Source organism: Narcine bancroftii, chromosome 14, assembly GCF_036971445.1.
Source record: "Narcine bancroftii isolate sNarBan1 chromosome 14, sNarBan1.hap1, whole genome shotgun sequence".
NCBI lineage: Eukaryota > Metazoa > Chordata > Chondrichthyes > Torpediniformes > Narcinidae > Narcine > Narcine bancroftii.
The window spans coordinates 42,271,657-42,285,606 of NC_091482.1; the positions used below are offsets into that span (position 1 = coordinate 42,271,657).

Here is a 13,950-nt window from a genome sequence, read left to right on the forward strand (position 1 = left end):
ATTATCATTACATTGACTGGTCATTTTTATCAAAAGTCCTCTGGAATATCAGAGACTTGCAACCTTGTCACTGAACTTTTGCAAGACGAACTCCCTTGTCATTTTAACATCTTTCCAAAAGGTTTTACGTTTCGTTTCCCCAGTAGGATACAACAAATATAAAAGATGATTTTTGGGTTTGTTAAGAGGATATAATCAATTACAAATGGTACCATCCTGCGGGTTACAATGTAATAAACAAACAGGAAGACAATGTATCTATTTGATCATTATGAAATGCAGTTTCCACAAGCACTGAAGACAGAGAAAGATGTTGATATCATCACTAATCTTTTTTGCAGATGCATTTCCCTACAATAAATGGCTGTTGCAGTGGCTAACATGCTATCAGACATCGGGGTTCAAATCCAGAGCTATCTGAGCTATCAATAAATGGCTGTTGCAGTGGCTAATATGCTATCAGTCATCAGGGTTCAAATCCAGAGCTATCTGAGCTATCAATAAATGGCTGTTGCAGTGGCTAATATTCTATCAGTCATCGGGGTTCAAATCCAGAGCTATCTGAGCTATCAATAAATGGCTGTTGCAGTGGCTAACATGCTATCAGTCATCGGGGTTCAAATCCAGAGCTATCTGAGCTATCAATAAATGGCTGTTGCAGTGGCTAACATGCTATCAGTCATCAGGGTTCAAATCCAGAGCTATCTGAGCTATCAATAAATGGCTGTTGCAGTGGCTAATATGCTATCAGTCATCGGGGTTCAAATCCAGAGCTATCTGCAAGGAGTTTGTACGTTCTCCCTGTGTTTACGTGTGCTTCCTGAGTGCTCCAGTTTCCTCCCACATTCCAAAGACGGACAGGGTTGATAGTTTAATTGATCACATGGGTATATTTGGGCAGTGTGGGCTTGTGGGCCAGAAAGGCCTGTTACCATGCTGTATCTCTAAATTAAAGTAAAATCTGTTAGTGCTGGAGACTCATGTTTGAATCCGGCACTGTTTGTCAGGAATTTGTACATTCTCCCTTTGGCCTGCACAGGTTTTCCCCAGGTCCTCTGGTGTCCTCCCACCCTCCAAAATATTAATTGGGTGTAAATGAGCCAGAAGAGACTTCTACCATGCTGCATTATTAAAGATAAAATTTTAAAAATGAATACCCATATCCCTACTGTATCAACGTAGCAATCTCTATCTCATCTTGAAATCAGGTAGATTCTCTTGTGTTCTCTTTGTTAATGCATCTGTCTGAACCACAAGTTGGTAAAGTAACACTTGGACCGACACCAGTCTGCGTTGAACTAATAAGGTGTAAAGAGAATAAGCAATCATTGCACAAGCATTTGATCTGCATGAACAATGACAGTGCATTCTATATACTGTAAAATTTGCTTCGATCTTCCTGCTCCACATTAATCCTGACATGAGGACTTACCACATTTCTTGATACAAATGATGATTTACAGTACTTATGAGAGAAAGTCAATGCTAGCTTCTCCCACCTGATTACCTGGTTTGGCAGCAGCTCCAGTTCTGCATTTATGGACTCCTCAGCATCCCCACAGTCAACTCGGACAGCAAGTTTCATTGCACCAATACTAAATTAAAAATGGCACATACAAATAAATGGAAAAAATGGAGTTCAAGCCGATATCATCAGTGAGTTTCGTTTGCACGTGGATTGGAGAACCAAACCGGTCGTAATTCAGAAGAGGAGGATTTCCTGGAGTGTGTAGGGGATAGTTTCCTCCAGCAATATGCCCTGTAAACAACTAGAAAGCAGGCAATCTGAGACTGACTGCTGTGCATGAGGGCAGGATTAATGAGCAATCTTGTTGTCCAAGATCACTTCAGGAAGAGAGACCACCAAGTCATAGGATGGACAGTGACACTGCTAATTCAGAGACTTGGATACAGAGATGCAAGAAGGGCAAGTATGATGATGAGATGTGAATGGTCTTGGATAGATTTGGCAGAGTACACTGAAGGGGCTGACAGTAGTTAGACAATGGGAGATATTTAAAGACTACATGAAAGAAATTCAAAAACTGTATATCCTTGTTTGCCATAAAAATAAGGGAAGGCATCTTAACTGTGGCCAAGGAGAGAAAATCAGAAATACCATTAAAAGCAAAGGGCAGGAAAAGGAGCCAATCTGAGGACTGGAGGAAATTTGAAATTCAGCAGAAAAGACAAAGGGTCTAATTAGAAGGAGGAAAACTTGCAGATATGCAAAGAGAAAGAAACTTAGATAAAACAGGTGCAGATGCCTTGCTGTTAGAACTAGTGAATTCACAATGAGGATCAAGGAAATTGAACAGGTTCCTTGATTTAGGTTCACTAAGGAACATACACACAACATTTTAGGAACACCAAAGGTCCAAGACAGAAATTGTGTTGGGTAAATTGATAAGTATTGAAAGTTGACAAATCACTGGTGCCTGATAGGTTGCAGAAGGTGATTCAGGAGGTGGTCCAAAATGCACAATGAGTGCACAAATGATTTTCCACCATTCTCCACACACTCTGGATCAGTTCCTTTGGAATGCAGAGTTGCTAAGGTGAAACCACTTTTTAAGAATATAAGGAGAGAAACCAGGTAATTATAGCCCAGTTAGCCTGACTTGAGTGGTGGGGAAAATGCTGGAGTTAATTATTAAAGATGTAACTGCAGCATATTTGGAGAGGAGGGACAGGATTAGACTGAGTCAAGAAGGATTTACAAAAGGGAAGAATGCTCAGGAAATCTAGACCCTTTTTGAAGGTGCAATAAGTAGAGTGGACAACAGTGAACACTTAATGTGCATTTTGAGATGAAAAATGTTTTAGGCACAGTGAGACAATGTGGTATATGAGGTAATCCACTGATGTGAATAAAAAAAACTGGTTGGCAGGTGGGAGGCAGAGAATGGGAATAAATGGGTCCTTCTCAGATTGCCAGGCAGTTACCAGTAGGGCTCAAAGTTCAGAGCTGGGACCCAAGCTACTTACAAAATAAATAATCTAGATGACAGAAATGAATGTAATATCTCCAAGTATGCAGATTATTCTAAACTGTCTGGCAGTGCTGGGAGGAAGATGATGTGAACATATTTGGAGAGTAGGAAGATTCAGTTTCAAATAGAAAAACATGATAAATATCCATGTTGAAGCAATAATAGGAAGGTAAATTATCTGAATGGTGACAGATAAATAGTGACAGGAAAAGGGAAGGTGCAATGAGACCTGAGAAGGTAAGAAAGTAAATGCCAATTTGGCTTTTAGTGTTGAGGCTTTGAATATAGAAACAGGGAGGTCTTCCTGCAATTATATTGAGCCTTGGTAGATATTGTGAACAGTATTGGTCTCTGAGCAAGCGCATTCTTGCCATGAGTTTCACCAGATTGATTCCTGGGATAGTAAGACTGACTGATAGTAAGGTTTATGGGGGTGGGGTGGGAGGGTTAGTAGGGGTTTTTAAGTTCCTAGTTATTAGTTTTAGCTTAGTTTTTATTTATATTTTTTAAAGATATTTTTCTATACATCTTCAGCATATATTTGTTAATATTGTTTTATGGTTACTTATCATTCTTACTTATTATGATCTTGTATATGTTGATTAAATAAAATATTCAACAAAAGAGGGGATCCTGTTGAGATATATCAAACCCTGACAGGTCGAGACCAGAATAATGTTCTCAAGCTTGGGGAAGTCTAGAAGAAGGGGTCATACTCTCAGGGAAAGCCATGAGAAGAGAGGTAAGGAGAAATTCCTTCCCCTGCCATAAAAAAAAGTCGTTCATTAGATATATTCAAAAAGGAGTTGGATATGGATAAAAAGGCTATGGAGAGGACAGGAGTAGGATACTGAAGTCGTATGATCAGCCATAATCATATTGAATAGTGATGCCAACTCAAAGGGCTGAATGGCCTTCTTCTCTACGGTGGGAATTGAAAACATCATTGTATTTACAAGGGGTTTGTTTAAATGGAAACAAAATCACTGTCTTCAATCTTGGTAACAATGGGTTTTAGCAGCTAAAAAGAAAACAGAGCAACAGAAACACATGGCTTGGAGGTTCTGAGGCTTGAGTGTAAGGATCACTGTTTCTTTCAAAGACTTGGACAACCAGTCAGTACCACAGGCATGAGTACTGAGACTTTCACTGTCTGCTGTACAAATTAATAACTTGACTCTTTGTAAGTGGTGTGATAATCAAGTTTGCAGATGGACAACAAACAAAAACTTCATAAAGATATTCATCAACTGAAACAATTGGCTGAGCAATTGCAGGTAGAACCTAATCTTAAATGGACATCAAAGTCATTGTCGAGCAGACAATGAACAGCAAGGCCCTTGGAAATGCTGAAAATCAGAGGGACATTGCTGCACAGAGATTGACAGGTTCTTGATTAGCCAGGGCATCAAAGGTTATGGGGAGGAGAAGTCCGGGCAGAGGGGATGACAGCAAAATGGCAGGGCATTTCTCCTCCTATGTTTTATGGTCATATAGATATAGATGGGCCAAATGGCTTCCATGATGCAAACCTTTTGTAGCCAGGCAGACAGGAACAGTGAAGTTCTGCTGCAGCTTCATTAAATATTGGCGAGGCCAACCTCGAACTCTTGTGAACTAGTTTGATGGCCTCAGCTTAGAAAGGAAATTTGATCCTTTATCTGGAACCCTTGGGCAACAGTGCATTCCGAATTTCAGATTTTTCCGGATTTCGGAAAGCCAGATTTAAGCCCACCCGAGTCGCGCTGCCGGTCTCTCGACCCGCTCGAGTCGCGCTGCCGGTCTCTCGACCCGCTCGAGTCGCGCTGCCGTTCTCTCGACCCGCTCGAGTCGCGCTGCCGTTCTCTCGACCCGCTCGAGTCGCGCTGCCGGTCTCTCGACCCGCTCGAGTCGCGCTACCGTTCTCTCGCCCCCACTTGAGTCGCGCTGCCGGTCTCTCGCTCCCGCTCAAGTCGCGCTGCCGGTCTCTCGCCCCTGCCCGAATCGCGCTGGCGGTCTCTCTCTCCCGCCCGAGTCTCACTGGTGGTCTCTCGCTCCCGCCCGAGTCGCGCTGCTGGTCTCTCGCTCCCCTCGACTCGCGCTGCCGGTCTCTCACCCCCTTCGACTCGCGCTGCTGGTCTCTCGCCCCCGCCCGAGTCGCGCTGCCGGTGTCTCTCCCCCACCTGAGTCGCGCTACCGGTGTCTCGCCCCTGCCTGAGTCGCACTGCCAGTGTCTCGCCCCCGCCTGAGTCGCGCCGCCTGTGTCTCGCCCCCGCCTGAGTCGCGCTGCAGGTCTCTGCTCCCCTCGACTCACGCTGCCGGTGTCTCGCCCCCCTCAACTCACGCTGCCGGACTCTCGCCCCCCCCCCCCCAACTCGCACTGCAGGTTTCTTCCCCTCGCCCCCCCGACACGCGCTGCCAGTCTCTCCCCTTCGCCCCCCCCCGACACGTGCTGCTGGTCTCTCTCCCTCGCCGCCCCCCCACCACCCCACAACTTGCACTGCTGTCTCTCTCCCCATTTGCCAGATTTTGGAGCTTTCCGGATTTTAGATGTCCAGATAAAGGATAGTGTACCTGTAATTGATGATTTTGATAGGGTGCAGATTCACCAGGATGTTCCTAGGATGCAGCTTCTCAGTAATGGAGAGACTGGTTAAACCTTTCCCAATAACATCAGTGACTATAATCAGAAGGCATAGTTATATGGTATGGAGCAAGAGATTTGAAGGGGATATACAAAGATTTTTTTCTCTCCCCAGTGTAGGTCAACTTTGAATGCACTGCCAGGGTGGGTGATGGAAGCAGAGATTCGCACATTTTCAAAGCATCTGTACTGAATGGCCTTCTGTGCTCTCTGATGACAATTTTTCAATATCATTTTACAGAAGTGTTTCTGTTCTATTGTAACAAGTGCAATTTGTTCTTGTTGCACTCTAAGAGCACTCAAAGGAAACATTGTGGTGAGCTGCAACTGCCAAGAAACTATAGGTCAGTTGTACTGATTGCTCAGAGAGCAAAATATCTATACATTATCTTAACAAAGCTTAGTTAATTAGAGGCTAAAGGACACAAGATTAGCCCATGAGAGAAAATTATTTTGTCGAGAAGCCGAATTAGATAAGACATGCACCATCCCATAGGAACCCAGAACAAATTATTGGTAGTTTATCAGCCATTCAACTTCTGCCATCACACAGGTTCTGATTAACAAATCCACCCAAATCTGTTTTCATCTTATCCATTTCTCATGAAACTACAATTAATCCCCATTTCCTGAATATATTTCAGGCTAGCACTTATGGCATCAACAAATTTAAAAGACTACTTATTAATTTTTAAAAATCTCAATTAAAATATAGAGATCCAGCACAGTAACAGGCCCTCTGACCCACAGGCCGGCGCCACCCAAATACATCCATGTGACCAATTAACCTACTAACCCTGTACATCTTTGGAATGTATAAGAGTAAAGAGGTGTTAATGAGACTCTATGGGTCTTGGTGAGACCTCTTTTGGAAAACTGTGTGCAGTTTTGGGGCCCCTATCTCAGAAAGGATGTGATGTTGGAGAGCGTGCAGAGGAAATTTACGAGGATGATTCCCAGAATGCAGGGGCTAATGCACGAGGAGCTTTTGGCAGCTCTTGGGTTGTATTCATTGGAGTAGAGGAGAATGAGAGGAGATTCATAGAGGCATTTTGTATCTTGAAAGGTTTAGATAGGGTGGATGCGGGCAAGATGTTTCCCTTGGTGGGTCATAGTCTGAAAATTAGAGGTTATCCATATAAACCAGAGATTAAGAAGAACTTCTTTAGCCAGAGGGTCGTGGATCTGTGGAACTCACTGCCGCATACAACGGTGGAAGCCAGATCACTGGGAGCATTTAAACAAGAAATAGACAAGTATCTCATTAGTGAGGGCATCAAGGGATAAGGCCGGAAATTGGAACTAGTGTAGAGTAGCTTAGAGTAGATTTACGGAACAGACTCGATGGGCCTAGTGGCCTGGTTCTGTTCCTTTGTCTTGTGATCTTGTGAAACCGGAGCATCCGGGGGAGACCCACACAGACACGGGGAGAATGTATCAACTCCTTACAGGTAGTGACGGATTCGAATCTAATCGTGCCATCCCAGAGAAATACAGTGCACAACAAATTTTAAAGAACATTAATTTCCCATAAATGTAATATTTTCCTTAAAAAAAATAATTTTTCTCTTCAACTAGAAATTGGATTTGATCGAAAAGATTTTAAAAACTATTAATGCTGAAAAGGTAGCAGTGCCACACAACCGTTAAAAAGTGCAGTTGTTTCTTCAGCAATCATAGGACAATTTCTGCTGTGTTGTAGAATGTGTGTTATTAGAGGATAAATTAACAATTTCATAACATTGTCTACCTATCAGATGGAAATATCCTGCAGTTCCAACAACTATTATGGCAGCAAATTTTAGCCATTAGCAATTAATTGCACCACTCTGGCGCAGAAAAAAAACTAATTACAAACAGCATGAATCAAAGTTGCAAAAAAAGTTCATTTCTGCAGTCAAACTATTACACATTGTAAAGTTAATAATACCAACACAATATATCAGGCATGTTAAGAACAACTTCATATACTGTTCAGCCAAAATAAAATTAATTAATGATCTTTTTATGAACTATTATAAATGAATAAAATATTCTATTATTTACTTAATCATTAAATGTGATAATTGCCTTGCAACCAAAAAGTACAAGGAATGAGACCAGTGACAGTTTAGGGGAACTAAATTATCTTTACCTGCTATTTATAATTCAATCCTTCCAGCTTCCTATTCTCAAGTTGGCTAATTCACTATATTTTAGGACATGTTGGCACACTGGATTACTAGTTTCTGTAAACAAAACAAAACAAAAAATTAGTGTTTTCTGATGTAATAGGTGTAAAACTATTAATTAAAAGTAACTGGTCACTTAAAGTTTCTTCAAAATAGCAATTTTCAAATGCTCATTTTATACAGAGATGTTTGTAACATTGACAATGATTGAATATTTTAGAATATTAAAATGCATTAAATTTCTTCTCTCAGTGGATCGTGAATCTGTCAGAAATCCCTAACAGAGATGTTGGCCAGCACATAGAATGTATTAAATTAAATATTTAAGATAGAACAGTGCAGGCTCTTCAGCCCATGATGTTGGGACAACTTATACAAACCTACTCCACATCATTCTATTCCTTCCCTCCCTCACAGCGCATAATCCATTATTTTTCTCACATCCATTTGCCTATCTAAGAGTTATTTAAATGTTCTGATTGTACCAGCCTCCACCATTACCCACCAATGCATTCCAGGCACCCACCCCTTTCTGTGCAACAAAAAAAAAAAGAGTCCAGGGAAGACTCTCCACCACCAATCTCCGACAACTTCCAACTGACGTCCCCAATCCCCGACACCTTCACAGGGTCCCTGCTCCTGCCTAGGAGCCCGCTCTCCTTGACGCCAAGACAGCAGAGAACCAAGTACAGAGGAGGATAAAGAAGAAATAGAAAGAGACAGGGGAGGGAGTTACCCAAAACGAGGACAACTGGCATTCTAATTTCTCCCCATGCGCTGCCTTAACCACCTGATTCCTCCAGTTGCTCACTGATGGCTCATGATTCCACCCTTCTCTCTGAGGTGATATCTAGCCATTTAGCGTCCATTTTCCCATGTCAAACAGGCGCCAACAGACCATCAGAGCCCCACATGGGCAAGTCAGGAGATAAATATTTTTCAACGTGTGATGTCATGTCGACGCCAAAAAAAATGTGGTTAATAAAACTTTTTGGATAATGGTATTTCAGATATGGGGGAAACGTAATGTATACCTAAATGTCACCTCCAACAATCCCAAAATAAAAGCCGAAGCTTGATCAGCCTTTCTTCGAAACATGGTCTCCAATGATTGTGGCCCCCCACTCTCCTCTCACCCCCCCCCATTTGCAGCAGTGACCTCTCTTCACACCCCCCTCCCCGATCACGGCAGTAGCACTTCAGCCAGGGTTTTCCCTGTGACACACACAAGCGCTGACATCACCTGAGCAACTGGGTCAGCCATTTCCATTCTCAAACCGAATACCCCGGTAAATTTTACTGGGTTCCCTGACCACCTCTGAGGTAGGAAATGGACCTAGATGGGTTCTGACTGTGTTGACCCAGTTGGACCCTTCCAAATCGCCATATACCTAGGTTGCTAACCATGCAAATTGCCCAGTTAACCCCATTTTACATGGTAGCTTGAAAGGGCTTACAAAGTAACATCCTGCCACAACTCTCCTGTCTTCTCTACACAAACCAATTTGAGGGATGGGTCAGTAGGTTTACAGATGATACAAAGGTTGGAGGTGTTGTGGATTGGGTTGAAGGCTGTCATAGATTATAACAGGATATAGACAGAATGCAAAGTTGGGCAGAAAAGTGGCAGATGGAGTTCAATCGAGACCAGTGTGAGGTAATGCATTTTGGAAGGTCAAACATGAAGGCAGTTTACATTGTAGGATACTTAACAGTGTGGACCTTGGGGGCCTAAAACCTTGGATCTCTTAAGGTCCTGTCCAGGTTGATAGGACAGTTAAGAAGGACTATGGTATGCTGGGCTTCATTAATCAGCAGATTGAGTTCAGGAGCCATGAGGTAATATTGCAGCTCAATAAATCTCTCGTGCAACAACATTTAGAAATAGTGTGTTCAGTTCTGATCATCTCATTATAGAAAGGATGTGGAATCTATGGAGAGGGTGCAGAGATGATTAACCAGGATGTGGCCTGGATTGGAAAATATATCTTATGAGAGCAAGGTTAGGAGAATGAGAGAATGCTTAGGGATCTACATGATCATGAGATGCATAAATGAAGTAGACAGTCATCACCTCTTTCCCAGGGCAGGAGTAGAAAACACCAGAGGACACATGTATAAAAAGTGATGGGAGAAAAGTTTAAGGGAGACAACAGGGCTAAGTTTTCTTTCTAAAAAAGTGTTGTGGGTGCCTGGAATGCATTGCCAGAAGTTGTAATGGAGGCTGAAACAATAGGGGCATTTAAGAGTCTCTTAAACAGGCACATGGATAAAAGAAAAATAAAGGGTTATGATGTAGAGAGGGTTTTTTGGGTAAGTATATATGGGTTGGCACAACACTGTGGGCTGAAGGGCATGCAATGTCCTGTAATATTCTATGTTCCAAATCCAAAACATCAATTCACCAAGCCCCCTTTCCATTGGCACATTATTCCAGGAATTAACAGGGACAGGGTGCAGTGGGAAAAGAAAATAGTCAGTATGCTGGCTTCAAATGTCGTAATTTCACACTGGGGATTGATGGCCTCTATCTTTACTCAGATCCACAGTCCTATCCCCTGAGTGTGTTCAGTGGAAAAGCAGTCACTATCCCAGTTAAAGGTGGCCCAGCCGAAACAGCACAAATGGACAAAACCACATCAGACAAGTACACATCCTAAGTATCCTTTACAACAGCTTCCCCACCACCAGCCTATAATTTCCTGGAGTATACCCATTTCCTTCTTCAATGAAGGAACAACATTGGCATCCAGGACCTCACTTATACAAAGATCTTGGTCATGGCACCTGAAATCCCACATCTTGCCTCTTTCAATAACCTGTGATATATCCTTGGACAATATCGATACTCCTTCACATCTTCTGACTCCAAGCATAAATGCTCTCCTTTATCCTCAAGCGGTCCTCCCCGCTCTCCAGTTATCTTCTAATTTGTAATGGAAATATAAAATGCCTTGGGAAACAAATTCTTCTCACCAAGGACATTTCATTATCCCTTTTAGTCTCACAAATCTTGTTTAAACACTCTGTTTAATCTTGTTAAACTCTGTTTAACCTATTCCTTGCCATCTTTATATTCCTCAAGGGCCCAGTCCAATTTTAGCTTCCAAAACCTTCCATATCCTTCAGGTAAAAAAAAACCCCAAAAAATCAGGTACAAGTGGATCAGATTGCTGTTAATATGTGGAATGTGCTGACAAACATTGTAGTTGAATCAGATACAATGTTTCAAGAGGTGAAGATAGTTAAAAAGGCTGTATAAAGAAGGGTCCAGACCTAATGCATGTAAACAGCATCAGAGCACATTGGGAAAAAAGGTTCATGTTGAAGTGGTGGGCCATAGGACCTTTTTCTGTGATGTACAACTGACTCCATGACTTCTTGCTTTGACTCTATACTTTTCTCAGACACTGCACTGAACTGGTGTGTGTTTCCAACATATTTTACAAAAGAGAAAGTAATATTTCTGGTTTTATACAAATCTCTGAAAAGTCCCATGAAATGCTGAATAAGGTTTTTCCATAAATCATATAATCAGATTCTAAAATTATTCAGAAGACAAATTCCATAAAATCTGGAATGTGTAGAAATAAAATCAGTAGGAGGCCTAAAGTATTTGAAAACACAAGGCAAGCAAGTCCAGTTTCCCCACCCCCAACATTTTGCAATAACAACGCACATTCAGTTTTATGCATGCTCTATAAATGGATGTTTCTCTGATTGGCAGTGGTGAGTGGAATACAGTAGGGATCAGTGCTGGACCTCCAACTGCACCCAATGTACATAAATGATTTGGAGGAAGGGACCATGTGCTGCACATCTCAGTTTAACAATGCCACTAAATTAAGTGGAAAAGCAAATTGTGTGGGGAGCACAGAATGTGCAAAGAGATATGGATAGGCTAATAGAACAAAGGTCTGGTAGATGGAGCACAACAGTAAACACAAGGGTATCTACTCTAGATACTAGGTTAAAAGAGTAAAATAAAATTACTATTTTAACAGTGAAAAATTGCAGCAGGCAAAATGACCTGGAGTGCATGAATCGCAAAAGGCAATCAAGAAGCAAATGCAATGTTGGCTTTCATTGTTCAAGGAATGGAATTTAAATTTAAGTTCAAGTTTATTTGTCACAAAATACCTGGCATAGTGAGGTTTCTTCTGCAAACAGATCAACAGGATATCTATAACATTGCATGCAGCCATGTATACAAACCACTACAGAGCATAGGACTGCAATGACAAGAGCAATGAACAATAACCAAGGGCAGCACAACAGTTCTGCAATGGGATTAAATCATGAGCCTGATTGTTGCAAGAAATAAACTATTGGTGTGTGCTTTCACAATGGGGTGAGGAAAACAAGTGTGCCCAGGTGTGATGGTCTTTCAGTACGTTGTTAATGGAATAGGCATACAAGTTCATGAAGGGGAGGGAAGTTTGTGTTGTTCTGAGCTGCATACACTACCTTGCTATCTTAAAAAGAACAGCTCCCATGCCACATAGTCTCATCTCAGAAGCTAAGCAGGCTGAGGATTGATCAGTAATTGGAGGGAAAACCACTTGGAACACCAGGTGCTGTAAGTTTCTGTGAGGGGCGCTGGACAAAATGGCAACTCCCTGTCCACCTTACGGTGGACAAAAGTTAAAGAATTTCATTATGTTACATTGTAAAATGTAGTATTGCGTGACAATAATGGAACCATTAACCTTGAATCCAGGAAGTATATTTTCAATGGTGCACCTGATGAAGTTACTAAGGAATGAGGAAAGTCGAGGCTTTACTTTTATGTCCGTCACATCAACGTCAGATCACCAAGCTATCCATTCTCAACCAGTGCCATTGATGTGGACTCTGCCCCACTCCTAAAGTTAATGATCACCTTCATCTTATTAACGTTGAGAGGTTGTTATCTTGGTATCATGCCACTAGTCTTTGAGGATAGAGGCTACTTTTTTAAGACTGCCTCATGTGGAGTGAATGGAGTGAAGTCTGGTGCCTGTGATGTTGCAGGCCGAGATAAGGTGTTGTTCCTCCAATGTCAGGGTGGGATAGTGCAAAAAGCCATGTGAGTCTGAGAGTATTACTCTGAATTGAAATGGCTGGCTACTTGGGGTTGCTGTGATTGCAGACAGATAGGAGGTGCTCAGCGAAGTGATCTCCCAATATGTGTCCAGTCTCTCCAATGTAGAGAACACCACAGAGAGGTGAAGTTGAGGCCATGGCCAGATCATTAATCATCACATTGAATGGCAGAACAGGTTTGATGGGCCAAATGGCCAACTCCTGTTCCCATTTCTCGTGTCCTTATGCTGTTAACGTTCATCTTGGTGAAGTTGAGCATTTGGTACTTTAAAGTTAATTAAGCTACCAAATCTACATTCGTCATAAAATTATTTCTGGTCTAATCTATCAGAAAATGTGTAATAATTTTTCCACCAATCTTAAAACTCAATATTCAACTTGAAAATATTTTGAACTACATTTGCAATACAGAATAAATGCAATATTTATCTCACTTATTGGTATGACCTACAGATGACGATATTCAGATCATGTTGGTCTCCAATGGAAATAAATTCCACATATAATGCATTGACATTTGTCTCCTTGCTTAAAAAAAAAATCAGAAAGTTTCAGACATTTGGATTCTTTGAAATAAATTATTGCAAATGAAATTAACACGGGTTCAAACAGACCACCATGATTAGTCCTTTTGAAAGGACAAAAATTTCAATTAATCCATAGGAGACTGCACGTTGGAATCAGGAAAATAACAAACTCTTGGAGAAACTCAGAGGTCAAGAGGAATCTGGTGGAACATGCAATGTTTCAAGTTGATGTGTAAAATCTGGGATGACAGTGAGGAGGGAAGATGGCTGGTACAAAGAGTTGAGAGGGAGATGGAACCAGTTGAGGTGGTAAATGAAATGCAGATGGAATCAGGTGGGACAAGGGAAAGTAGTGAGTTCAGTAACAGTGAGGTGGGGTATAGATAAGGCAGAAGAGGCTGCTGGACATGATAGAAGCCAGAGGAATTAAAAGAAAGGTAGTAGCATAGAAAAAAAGATCAGCAGACTGGCAGAAAGCAAAGAGTGAAAATAAAGGGGACTGTCAGTGATGACAACCTCCACAGAGGTTGGTGTTGGGCCCGCTACTTTAT

At 41.8% G+C, this 13,950-nt stretch overlaps 1 protein-coding gene across 10 annotated transcripts in view; it reads right to left on the reverse strand.

Moving 5' to 3' along the window:
- The window catches only part of secisbp2l (SECIS binding protein 2-like), a 130,905-nt gene that overhangs the window by 92,923 nt on the left and 24,032 nt on the right, over nt 1–13,950 (reverse strand). For 3 of the 10 annotated variants that reach the window (XR_011348780.1, XM_069911280.1, XM_069911272.1), the window contains exons 2-3: nt 7,751–7,844; nt 1,508–1,595 (exon numbers count right to left, since the gene is read on the reverse strand). The exons of 1 other annotated variant lie outside the window; for it this stretch is intronic. Coding sequence is in view for 4 of the 9 variants with exons in the window: in XM_069911280.1 (XP_069767381.1) it covers nt 1,508–1,585 (78 nt within the window). In the remaining 5 variants the exon portion in view is untranslated. Of the gene's footprint in view, nt 1–1,157; nt 1,299–1,507; nt 1,596–5,546; nt 5,664–7,750; nt 7,845–13,950 lie in introns of those variants that run through there. 6 more of the 10 variants (XM_069911278.1, XM_069911277.1, XM_069911274.1 and 3 more) reach the window with 6 other exon arrangements.